Consider the following 13126-nt stretch of genomic DNA (forward strand, 5'->3'; position numbering starts at 1 on the left):
AGCCTCAAATAATCAGATCCTCAAAAGCTCTTTGAAACACCTTTCCATCCCTTTTGGTTCCCTCATTTATGAGATACCTGACTGTCTGAAAGTCATGTTTATAACTTTTAAAATAAATTTTCACTTTGGCAGTCTTGTAGGACCAATGGAGATGTCCAAGTGAGCTCACCTGCTTGGAGCTATTAAACTGAGTGGCCCAAGAAGGGTACCTCATTGGCTCTGGGAGCCCAGGTTTACCTAATTTGGGCTCCTAGAGTGAATCCCAAGCAGGAAGTGAATTTTACTAATGCTGTTACCCTGTTCTTTTCTCTTCTGATTTTGTGTTTTCACTTTATGGTTCTTCGCCACATGTCCGTTTCCACACTGCCTCAGGGACCAAGTGGCTACAGACTACCAGGTCAGTCTCACACATGAATCTAGTCTGCAGGAATCTGAGTTTTACAGTCTGACCATGTGGCGATCTGTCACCAGATAACAGGGATCCACTTTCTGTGGCATGAGAGACTACAGGAAAATCTGGTTTTAGTCTTTTCTGTTCTTCTGTTTGTGCAAGAACATGTCTCAGGACTACTGACAGAAGAACAGCCCTTATGAAATCTGGGCCAGTTTTGTGTTTTTGGATTACTTTCGACCTGTGGCTACAATTAGGGAACCAAAGCTGAAAGCTCTCTGTGTGTCTGTCTCTATAAATGAGAAAAAGCCTTTACTTCTTCATGGTGTGAATGTGAAATATATTCTTATCTCCAGGGGTTATTAATAAAGTAGATAATAAAGTTTCTTAAAGAATTTCTGTTCGGGGCTTCCCTGGTGGCGCAGTGGTTGAGAGTCTGCCTGCCGATACAGGGGACACGGGTTCGTGCCCCGGTCCGGGAAGATCCCACATGCCACGGAGCGGCTGGGCCCGTGAGCCATGGCCGCTGAGCCTGCGCGTCTGGATCCTGTGCTCCGCAACGGGAGAGGCCACAACAGTGAGAGGTCCACGTACCGCAAACAAAAAAGAATTTCTGTTCGAATTGGTTTATAGAGAACAAGCTTTTACATAAATCTATATATCTAGAACTCCTAGAAAATAAAGAAACTAAACATCCAAACTTATAATGTGTTAGCTTTTTAAGGACAAAAGAGAAACAATGCAAAATGCACAGAAGCTGAAACTTCAAAGGCATCTGTATTTAGAATCCAAATTCATGTAATAAAAATAATCCTTAGGGAATTCCCTGGCGGTCCAGTGGTTAGGAAGCAGCGCATTCACTGCTGTGGCCCAGGTTCAATCCCTGGTCCCCTGGTTGGGGAACTAAGATCCTGCAGGCCGCAAGACATGGCCAAAAAAAAAAAAAAAAAAAAAAAATCCTTGGACAAATCAATCTGACTTGATCATTTTAATGCTAATTTAAAAATAGATGGCCTTTCTCTGATTTTATCAGTGCAGAATACAATGCATCATAAGATTTTTTTAACTTAAAAGTTTTCTTTCATGAAGAGATTGATTATGAAAAATAAAAATGTATACATTAAACTAAATTGAATTGTAACACTGCTACATTTTTTGATATCAGAAGTTATGTTGTTCAGCAGTTGTCAGCTTAAGCATAATTTCCAACATCCTTAGTTAACTTTAAGACCCTGGTTGGACCAACAGTAAATGGTTAACTAATGGACACTCTTTGGATACATGGCTAATTTCCAAGTGAGAGACGCCAAGCATAAACACACACATTACACGTTTTCTTTTTAGTATAACCACAATGTCATTACCTCACCCAAGAAAATGAACAATAATTCCTTAGTATCATCTAATACCCAGTCTGTATTTAATGTGTTTTTCCAGTTGCTCTGTTCTAATTATTCTGATTTTTTCCCCACCATAATTACACAATTCTTGTCTTGCTTAGTATGTCACATATAGAATTAGTATGCACTCTTTTGTGTATGGCTTTTTTCACTTGGCATACTATTTCTGAGATTCATCCACATTACTGCATGTCTCAGTAATTTGCTCTTTTCTATTGCTATGTAGTATACCACTCTGAATGTCTTTTACACCTAAACTATCTTTGATGTTTCGCAAAGGTCCCCAGGCAATCAATCACAAAGATTTGACTTTCACCTTATAAGGATGCTAAAACTATTAATTTCATTGGGTTACTCTGAATTTCTTAAATCACAAACACTTATTAACTGTGTCAAATCAAAAGGGAAGCTTGGTCTACTTCTACTGAGTCTCTTTACTTTTCATGGCAATGTAGTTACTTGCTCAGGATCATTAAGAATCTGTCCTCCCTTTTACTAGGACAAAATTAGACAAATTCATTGTGCAACACAGACCATAATTAGAATGTCATATTTAAGAATAAACCTCACTTAATCAGGTATGGCAAGGTTACTATTAAAAAACAAGGATTGTAGTTCATCTATGGAACCAACTCAGGATACTGCTCTGGTGGTACCTACTCTGTGGCATGCAGTATAAAGAAAGTCCCTGCCTGGCAGGCAAGAAATTTTAGCATATTTTGGGAATCTTGAGGAGAGAAGCATTCATCCAAATGTATAAATGCTACAGGTGAAGTATGTAGAGATGATTTTCTTGATTTTTTTTTGGAGATTTGCTTCCTAGCTTTAAAATAGAAGAGACAAAAGAGGCAACTAAAACCAAAAACAAATGAAAACCACCCAGCTACTGAAAAGGTAACCTAAGGTTCCTTATGAAATTTCCAGAGAGGATAATTCTCTAGTGTTAGTAATTGCTAATACCTCCTGCCATACTCTGTATACAATCAGGCTAGTCTACATGCATATGTGTGTGTGTGTGTGTGTGTGTGTGTGTGTGTGTGTGTGTGTGATCAAGAGTAATCTTTGAGGCTATTTATAACTACAAGGGCACAATTAACACAAATTACAGAAACTCTGGAAGTAAGGTAAAAGAATAGCTGCATGCTCTCTCAGTGTCACACTAGAGAACTGTCTAGCAGGCCCAACCAAGGATTATTTCATAGCCAGGGCAGCACTGTCCAACAGAACCTTCTGTAATGACATATGTTCTGTACCTGCACTGTACAAATGGGTATCCAGTAGCTACATTACGGCCACCGAGCACGTGAAATACAACTGAGGAAATGAATATTTAATTTCACTGAATTTTAATTAAACAGCCACATGTGGTAGTGGCAATACACTGGACAGCCTTCAAACTATTTTTGTACGGGCCCTAAGAATTGTTTTTACCTTTTAAAGGGTTGTAAAAAGCAAAAACAAAGAATATGAGACAGAGACCCTGTATGGTTCATAAAGTCTGAAACTATTTATCACCTGGCCCTTTACAGAAAAAGCTCGCCCATGTTTGTATGCTCTAGCGGAATGTGTTTTTTGTTTGACATACTATTTATATTGAAAAAGGCCCAGAATCTGTGAAATTACACATTTAACTTGCATATTTTTGTCCAGTAAAGACATAGATGATTTCTGTGACAACCCCCAAATTACTGTTTCATTATCCTGTAGGACGTGAAAAGTTTTGTATCCAATCTAGCAGTCTTATTTCAACATTCTTTTTCAGTACCTATATTCATTTCCTGTACTGTTCCTTGAATCAGTTTTCCTATCCAGCTAGTTCCCTCAAATATGAGTTATAAATAAATGCTTGACATGTGCTCACCTTGTATCTTTAGGAATTACATTTTAATAACAAAAAATAAAGTACTCATTTAAAAAATTCCTATTTACAAAAACAAAACTAAAAAAATGGTGAGGATTCAAGGCATATTTTGAGAAGTAGATAATATGATGTGGCAGTCATTCCTGTTGTCTACCAATATCCACGTTCTGCTTCTTTAACAAACAGAACTCAGATTTTCTTCAGGGCAGCAATGTGTCTACTTAAAACTGAACATTTCCTAGCTCTCTTTCCTGCAAGTATTGGCTATATGACATAGTTCTGGCCAGAAAGAGATAAGGAAAAGTCTGCTGGGGTGTTGTAGAAAGGTGTTGTGGCTTCTTCCTTCCTTCTTGAAATAGAGACTTGATGGCTGGAGCTGCAGTAGGTATTCTGTGAGCATGAGGGAAAGGCCAAAAGAACTGCAGAGACCTTCACCCTGACAGCTCCTAACCACTGCTCAGCCTTGGACTGTTGTTTATCTTAAGACTTTTTATTGAATGGAAGAAAACTAAACCATTTTGTATAATTTCTATCACTGCAGCCAAATCCTGATCTATCTATCAGTCTAACTGTTAGAGATATATCATCTGCATTAACCTATTATAACAAAGTAATGACTTTATTATCTTAATTTTAAAAATCCAGGTTTAATAATGAAACATACAGTGAACTAAACACGTAGGTTCAAGAATGGATAAAGATCCCAGATGACTGGTAGACAGGGATTTTCGATGAAAAGGTGTCATAATCACAACTGACTTTTACATAGAAAATTCAGATGTGAATCCACACAGTTCTTATTCATCAATTAAAGTAATTCTGTAAGCACTAAGACTGAACAAACCTTTCTCTAAGTTCAAAGGAACCTCTTAAATTAACAATTAAAAGAAATAATTCAGTTTCTTTAAACAAAAGGATTTTCCTATGTTGTTTCCATATGACAAAACTTATTTTTATAAAAAACAGTTCTTTAATTAATTACTGTAAGGATTTCCCCCTATAATTCTGTTTCTGAGATGCAAGCCTTCTAACTTCATACGATTATGCTAATTTAGTAAAAAGTCAACACAGAACAAAATGTTGTCCCTGATTTAATTAAAACCCTGTAATACTAGCTGGTAAACAAATAGGGAAGAGGAAACTACAGTCATGAACAATCACTTTGACGCTGGTACGATCAGCGTGCGTATCCCTTATTTCAACATTCTGGTATAACCCCAAAATATTAACCACAAAAGAGACTGAACAAACCTCTGTTTCTTGAGAAGATGATTTTCACAACCATGGTGAGTTAAAAACTATCATTCTAGAAAAAGCAAAAAGGCCTCCAACCTCCTTTCTGGTAAAATCAAAACAAAAAACTTCTGTCACTACCCAGTATTACATCTATAAATTATTTCCTCCATGAACAAATCTACTGTTCAAGAATTCATTCATGAAACCAGGTACCAAGTTCTTCTAACGGAAAAGGAAATAAAACAATATAGGGTCCATCTTAACCCTCTGAAGTCAATGAAGTAACAGGCCACTTCTACTGGAGTTGCGTTTTCTTTACCCTTATCTTTCTCCTCTCTTACTCCACAAATATGCAAGCAAAAACTCAGGTAAAGGACAATCATCAACTCTTCATAAGACCCTCTCTTCTTTTCCTCTCAAATTAAAAGCAGACTGGATGTTAGCCTACCTTACCACAGTTTCTCAGGTGCATTGTAATTTCAATGTTTAAGACTGGTGAGTCCTCCAAATTACTCTCCTTATAAGTCCTCCAGATTGGTGTTCTTGGTAGGTCACTGGCTATGCTTCACGGTGGCTATTCACTGCCATGAAGTAATGCCTGAAATAACACCACCTGATGGGCAGCTGTAGGTAGCAAATTCAGTACCCTAAAGGTTCAGGGAGAAACCATACAACAACTAGCCATGCTGTTTACTTCCAATTACTCCTCTTTTGTTTGTTAACCTCCAGGACAGGCTCCTAGCTCACCAACTAACCTTAGCACCCAATTCCCTGCTATGGACCTCCATGATCTCAGCACTGCATTATCTCTAGATGGCTCACACGTCCATCCTTTAGCCTCTCACTTCTCTAAGTTAAAAGGAACGCTTCCACTTCACCCATGACCACTGAGGTACCACCCCTTGGTTCTCAGAATTCCTCCAGATCCAAGATTCTGATCTGTGAAATGCTTCTTTAACTACCACCTCTAGGATTCTCCAACACTTACTGAAACTGTCCTCTGCCTGCATGATTCCCTGAGTCTAGGAGGGGACACGGTCTAAGGTCCTGTCCCTCCCTTTATTCTTACAGTTCTTACGCCCTTCTGCCTTCACCTGCCTCCTCTCCAGTCTGAACCTCTCAAGCTATTAGTTCACTAACAGTAGAAGGTAAGTCTTGCATATTTTTGGACTGTCCTAGCTCAAATAAGGCTGACCATTCAGAAACAGTTCCTGGGCCCCGTTTTGCCTTGCTCAATTGCACCTCAGATTCCTTTAGTGTTTATGTGCTGGCTTCACCAACATCCTGAGTGGGGGAAATCATCACCTACTTGAGAATTTCTGGATCAAGTGATACTATAAATTCAAACCACCTAACCTTCCCTGGCCCTCACTTCAAGTCCACAGTCCTTTTTTGTTTTTTTCTAATGCAATTCCAACAGTTCCACTGTATCTGTGTGGACATATTGCACTGTCTTCAAGTTCTCACCCTCCCTCTCGGGGCATAAACTGGCATCCCACTTTACTAAGACAGTACTATAGGCCATTAAGGCCTTCAATTACCCACTTCACCAAATGGGGAAAAAAATGTGTATCCTCACTTATCTTGTCTCCTACTACCTAAAGCAGAGGTCCTAAAAAGGCAGTCCAAAAGCTGAATCTGGTCCACTGCCATGTTTTGTTTAGCATATGTGGTTGCTTTCTATTTTTCTTTTTTTAGAATATGTACTTTAAAAAGAATGTATGAGTGCAAAACTTTTACTGAGATGTAATTCACAGCATACATGGTTTTTAAAACATAAATTAGCTGCCTCTTAAAACCAAAACAAAACAGATTTCCCATTACAAAATGCAGACTACTGGCTTCCCTTGGGTGAGAAGATCAGACATCACTAGGCCCGTATGTGTAAGCAGCTGATACTGAGCATGAGCGTCTGCCCTCTCCCACAGGGCATGAGCACCTCGGTTCACCAGCTCCTTCCAACCAGCCAGCCGCTTCCCTATGCAGTCCCCCACCCAGTCCCAGGGGCTCTTTGATCTAAGGGAAGGAACTAATTCTTTGCACTCCCCAGGACTGAGATCTCTTCAGCCTCATCTCTCCTCACCCAGGCCGGACTCCAAGATCCCACCCCTGCTTTGAATCTTCGATTTCTTTGTGAATGAGGCAGCTCGGTCAGTGCCTCCACTTCTCTGACATTCAACCCTCAACTTCCTTTGTTTCCATGACGTCTGCCACCTTGGACTTCAGTCCCCTCCCACCGGGCCCCTATGGACAATGCCCGCTTTTGGTTTCCCTCTCACTTTCAGACATTGCTTCTCTCGCCCTTGTAGTAATGTCACATTGCTATAAAAGTTCTAAACACTTATCCCCAATTTCTATACTTATATCATCAGTAGCCAACAATGGACCTGATGGTGGAGGCATTGAAATGTAAATCTGACAGCATCCCTGGTGTTCTTACAACCTTCCATTACTCTCCGCTGCCTCCCTGCTTGGTAAAACCCACGTTCTTCAGCAGGTCGCACGTGCTCTGTGAGCTGGCACCTTCCCCCATTCCTGTCCTTCACTGGAGGAATCCATGAAAAAACGGGACTACTTCATATCCCCGTGATTTTGCATGTGCTCTTCCTTCTGGAAAACTCTCATTCATCCTCCAGCATCCCACTGGGCAGAACAACCCTTCCTCTCCTATATTACTTGCACATACTTCAACTCTTCAATGTTGTTTCCAACTTTCTCCCCTACTAGGCTGTGGGTTCCTTGAGGTCCAGAGGCAACAGCTAGTGTATTTCCTGGCACAGAAGTTTTCTTTAAGTATCGGCTACCCGGTCCCACCAACCTACAGGTCAAACAACGTATCCACCATCCTTCCTGATACCAGGGCTTCAAACCTCTCCCTCCATCCCTGCATCCACTCAGTTGCCAAGTCCCAGTGAAAACCGTGTCACCCCACCCATGTCCAGTTCTAAACTGGAACAAAGTTCCTCCCACAGTTGGGTCTGCCTGTCTTCAAACACAGAGCTTCAAGCAAATCCTTCCTCTCCCAAATCCTCACTGACTCCCTACTGATAAGGCCCAGTGGCCTTAGCGCAGCATTCGGGTCCCTGGAGGCTTCATCCCTCACAGGGCAGCATGGCTCTTCCCACCCAGACACTCCATGTTGTTCTGGCTTCGAGGCCCTTGCTTGCAACCACCTCTACCTGGGAATCTTCCCAGATCTTCAAAGCCCATCTCAAGTACTGCTTCCTCCAACAAATTTCCCCTTTGACAAAAGTGGTCACTCAAGAGCACGTGCCTTTTTTAAAAAAACAAAAACTTCCCAGGACATTATCACCTTCTACCAGTAGCTCCATCTCACCTCTCTCCAGTGAATGGAGCCCTAACTAACTAAAGCTCCACATTCTCCTCTACTCAAGCATTTTCTAAAGGGTAGTGAATTAACATTTTTAAAGGAGGAAAACAACATGAACCACTTGATGGGACCCATGAAGCTGCTTGGAGACTCTACCAGCTAGTTTAGAAAAGTCCTTACTCTAAGTCCTCCTTCCCCCAAACCCTCTCCTCCTCCACAGCTTAACTTAAAAGACTGTATACGCTGAAGATTGCTCTCCTGTTCTTCATTTTTTTTTTTTTTAGCCACACTACGGGACATGCGGGATCTTAGTTCCCCGACCAGGGATCGAAGCCGTGCTCCCTGCAGTGGAAGCACAGAGTCCTAACCGCTGGACCGCCAGGGAATTCCCTTCTGTTTTTTTTTTTTTTAATTAATTTATTTAATTTATTTTTTTGTCTCTGTTGGGTCTTCGTTGCTGCGTGTGGGCTTTCTCTAGTTGTGGCGAGCGGGGGCTACTCTTTGGTGCGGTGTGCGGGCTTCTCATTGCGGTGGCTTCTCTTGTTGCAGAGAACGGGCTCTAGGCGCACGGTCTTCGGCAGTTGTGGCTTGTGGGCTCTAGAGCGCAGGCTCAGTAGTTGTGGCGCATGGGCTTAGTTGCTGCAAGGCATGTGGGGTCTTCCCGGACCATGGCTCGAACCCGTGTCCCCTGCATTGGCAGGCGGATTCTTAACCACTGTGCCACCTGGGAAGCCCCTTCCCTCTGTTCTTAATTTTTAAAAATCAAGTTAATGGTTTTCTCTTCCTTAAAGGAATGTAAAACACACTCCAAAATGAATTAACAAGAACAAAAAGCCCTTGAGTATGGCATTCAACTTTTCCCCATAAATCTCAAAGGGAAAAAAAGGATTTCTTATAAGTGGGAGAGTTGGATTATGAGTAGCACACATCGAAAAGATAAATGGGCAGGTGACACATGCTACCAATATACTGTAAGACACACCTTTTCCAATTAGCTTATGCTGAACTGCATGGCAGGGACAAGCAAGGCAACTGGAGTTGGGAGGGTCCAGCAGGGTTTTTCTGTAGAGCAAAAGAAGCACTTTCCATGCTTGCAGTGAGCCTTGAGTAAAGCTGAACTGGGATCAGGCAGAGTACACAATAAAAGCAGTGAGACTAGTCAGACTACAGCAGAGATTTAAGCTGAGAGCTGCTAAGGCAGAGAATTAGGAAAACAAAGTGGGGTTGAATAAATAAGTGTTTTGTAAATCAGAAAAGTTTAGAGTGAATGAGATAGGCAACAGGAGGCTCTACGAGATCCCAGGGCAGGAGAATGACTTTTTGTGGGAGGATTAGTCTAAGGCAAGTTATACTGGGGAGGGAGGGAAGGCAATGAAATAAGGGAGAGGGCCCACATACCAAGAAAGAAGGTCTTAACTGCTGCAAAAATAATGGAAGAGGAAGGAATGAATGCATGTAAGAGACTTTCAGAAGCCATAATAGGACTTAGTCATGTCAAACTTTTTAGCCCTGGGGAGTGGGAAGAAATTGGGTAGCTGGGGAGAAAACAAGGAGGGGACTGGGAAGGAGTTAGACCAGACAACTGGTTCAAAAAAATCAAGAACAGGAAAGCAAACTTGATTCAACATCTGCAGTGCTTTAAGTTAAGCTGTGGAGAAGAATCATACAGTTAAGTGTCCTACCTCCTCTAAGCACGTTAAAAGCAAGCATACAGGCTTCTTTCTTAATCTAAGAAAGTCAAGAGTCACAGCTAATCAGATTCTTCAAGGTCACTGTGAAATTTCTGAAGTACGACGCCAAAAATGGATCCCCACCCCTAGTGCTCAGCATCTGGGAGGCAGGTATCAAGAGCAAGGTCTCTGGAAACAAACTCCCTCGGTCTGAATCCTGGCTCTCCCACTTACTCGATGGGAAAACCTGGAGAAACCTGGCTCCCCGGGAGGGGGAGGATGTACTCTTGCAGTATTTGGGCTTGGGGAGGGAAGGGAGTAGCTGAAGGTGCCCGAAGTAAGTCTAAGTGCGAAATGCTGATTTAGAGAGAAGGTGAGTCACCTCTTCGAAAGTTTCAGTTTCCCCAGCTGTTAAAAACAGGAAGATAATAAAATCTACCTCACTGGATTTTTTAAGGACTGAATTCGATAATCCTTCCGAAGTATTGAACATAACTTCTGATGTGCTACAACCGTTTCGATAAATGCTAGTGGTACACAAAATCAATACAAGGAATAATGCTATTTTTAATACTATTATTAATCATCCCTATCTCTTCTTGATATTCTCCGAGTACTGTACTACTGTGATCGTTTTGTCAGATTCTCAGAGGGGTCTGACATCCCCAAGAGGTTCAGAATCCCTGTAGCGGAGACCTGGGAAGAGATAAGTGGCTGAGGTGGTAGGCCAGGAGGCTGCGGGCCCAGCTATCAGGCCCTGCGCACCAGCCCGCGGGCTGGGGGGAAAGATAACAACAGGCAACACTCTCAACGCGTTCACTCCGTGCCTGCCAGCCACTGCGCTCTGCGCTCTACGCACATCACCTACTCCAATCCTCGCGACAGCCTTCCGAGTCAGCTGCTTTCGTCAGCGCCACTTTACAAATGGGGAAACTGAGGCGCCCGGGATGAAACCGCTAGCCCAAGGTCACATGGCTCTAGAGCGGAGGCTCGGGAGACCGCGCTCTCACCACCGCGCCTGGCTCGGTCAGCGCAGGAAGGGCAGGGAAGAAGGGGGTGGGGACGCCCAGGGACCCCGATCGACAGAAGGCCGCGGGGGCCGGGCTGGGGAAGGCGATCGCGCGGGGGCGGCGGCCGGACTCACCTTGGCGCTGTGCACCGCTTCTTGCGCCCCGCGGAGCTGCAGCCAGATGCGCGCAGGGAGCGGTTCCTCAGCCCCGAGCGCGCCGAGCACTGCCAGGCTCACGCCGAACAGGCCCTCGATGCGGCCGCGGCTCCGTTCCAGCAGCGCCGCCTTCTCGGCGGGCGCCGTGAACTCGTCCAGTACCGCCCGGGCCGCCATGGCGGGCGCGGCCTCCCGCGGCGGCGCCGGGGGCCGGCGGCGGCGACGCCCCCTCAGCGTGCTGCCCCTGTACCCGAGCTCGTCAGGCGGCGTCGGCCCTCCAGGCCGCCTTGGCCCGGCCCGCGCCCTGCCGCCTGGCCGGATGCCCAGCTACACCATCCCGCCGCGGCTGCCGCAGCTCGGCAACTGCGGGTAAAAAGCCCCTTCGCCGCCGCCGCCACCCCCGCCGCCGCCGCGGGCCGGGCCCCGCCGCCGCGCATGCGCCCCGCTCGCCGCCGTCATTGAGTGTCGCCACCCCCGGGGGGGGGCGCGGAGGCGACGAAAGTGTACGTCACGCACAGTCGCCATGTTTGTTGAGGGCCCAACGATGGCTGTGGAGGGGGGCCTGGGTGGCCTTTGGTCAGGCCACGACGCTTTTGCGTGGCCTGGTGGATGATGAATTTATGGTTTTACATATGGGGAAATTGAGGCTCCGAGCCAGTAGTCGGGACTGACCCAGTGTCACACAAGGGATTTGGCTTGCTTTCAGACAGCTTGAAGCCCAATATAGCACTCTAGCAAACTGAGTTATCCAGCTTCTCATTTATTGATAGATGTTTTTTTCTCTTCCTCCCTCGATCCCTCCCCCACCTCTCTCTGTCTCTCGCTCTGTCTCTGTCTCTCTTTCTCTCTCTGCCTTTGCTTTCCGTTGTTTTTTCAGTAAAAATGGTAACAGGAAGAGAAGAAAATGGGAATAATGTGTATGGAGAATTGAAAAGCAAAGAAATGATTAAGGAAAGGTCAAGAGAGTGTTTTCTTCTGGGAAGGGAGGAGGAGAATGTGTTATAGAAGAGGTACAAGAAGTGTGGGACTAGGGGCTTCTCTGTGATTTTAGTGGGGTACTTGGGCAAGTACACCCTAAGCCCTCTCCAGGTCTGTTTTCCCATCTGTAAATTCAAGGGTTGCTCTAGTTATCTCCGAATTCTTTTCCAGATATTATGTTCTCTGTGTCCATGAAAACAGATTGTGGAAGATAGTGGTTTCCTTTCTCTGGGCTAAATATTGTGGGTATAGTAGATAGTTAGGGACCATGGGCGTATTACTTAACTTGTCTAAGTCGTAATTTCTCATCTGGAAATGTGGGTAACAATAGTACTTCCTACTGTGAAAATTAAGATAGTACCTGGACACAGTAAATGATCATGAAATACTAGCTATTATTATCGTTAAATTAGCAATGTATTTAAGGCTCCATTTTCACAGAAAAGCTTTGTGTGGATTATGCAACCATACTGAACTTAATGGGCCTGGGAGCCCCCTCCCGCTGTATAGATTCCCCCTTGAGGAGAAAAAAGGGGAACTAAAGATGTTGCAGTTGGAAAGGCCAAGTGGGAATGGTCTTGGTAAGAGGGATTACCCAAGGTAAAACCTCTCAAGGATCCGGGCTCCTGGGGTTTTCCATATGCCTCAGAAATTCAGACAGGTGTGGTCCCCTGGTGCCCCACCAAAGGATGACTCATCACAGGGAAGAGAGCCACTAGGCTCACAGACTGACAACTTCCTGCTCCCCTGGGCTTTTCCCTGGGTGTCCACACAGCCAGCAGCCTTCCTGCATCAGGTAGATGACCTGAGATTGGCTGAGGCAGGTCAGGTGGAGAGTGTGGCCTTGCAGATAGACTGCACCCAGAGCAGGAGTCAACACAACGTGTTATTTTCTGTCTTCCTGGTGCACTCACCTTACGTGGAATTGCTGTTGTTCAGTGATTGGACAGGGCTTTCCCCAGGGCGGTTCCTGTTTGCTCCCAACAACTTCCCTGCTGGTGAGTCTTAATTGCTTAATTATTAGGGCTGAGAAGAGGCTGCTTTAAAAAACACACTACAGGTCCTTCCCCTTCCCCCCAAGAAACCTGCCCTAA

The 13126-nt window shown here is 44.5% G+C and overlaps 1 protein-coding gene across 1 annotated transcript in view; it reads right to left on the bottom strand.

The window, feature by feature from the left end:
- Positions 1-11283, bottom strand: part of N4BP1 (NEDD4 binding protein 1) — a 44220-nt gene extending 32937 nt beyond the window's left edge. The window contains exon 1 of the mRNA XM_065899110.1: positions 11034-11283. Within this exon, the coding sequence (XP_065755182.1) occupies positions 11034-11231 (198 nt within the window). The 5' untranslated portion in view covers positions 11232-11283. The remainder of the gene's footprint in view (positions 1-11033) is intronic.
- Positions 11284-13126: the final 1843 nt, after the last annotated feature.

The sequence above is a fragment of the Phocoena phocoena genome, chromosome 20 (assembly GCF_963924675.1).
Source record: "Phocoena phocoena chromosome 20, mPhoPho1.1, whole genome shotgun sequence".
In the NCBI taxonomy this organism is placed as follows: domain Eukaryota; kingdom Metazoa; phylum Chordata; class Mammalia; order Artiodactyla; family Phocoenidae; genus Phocoena; species Phocoena phocoena.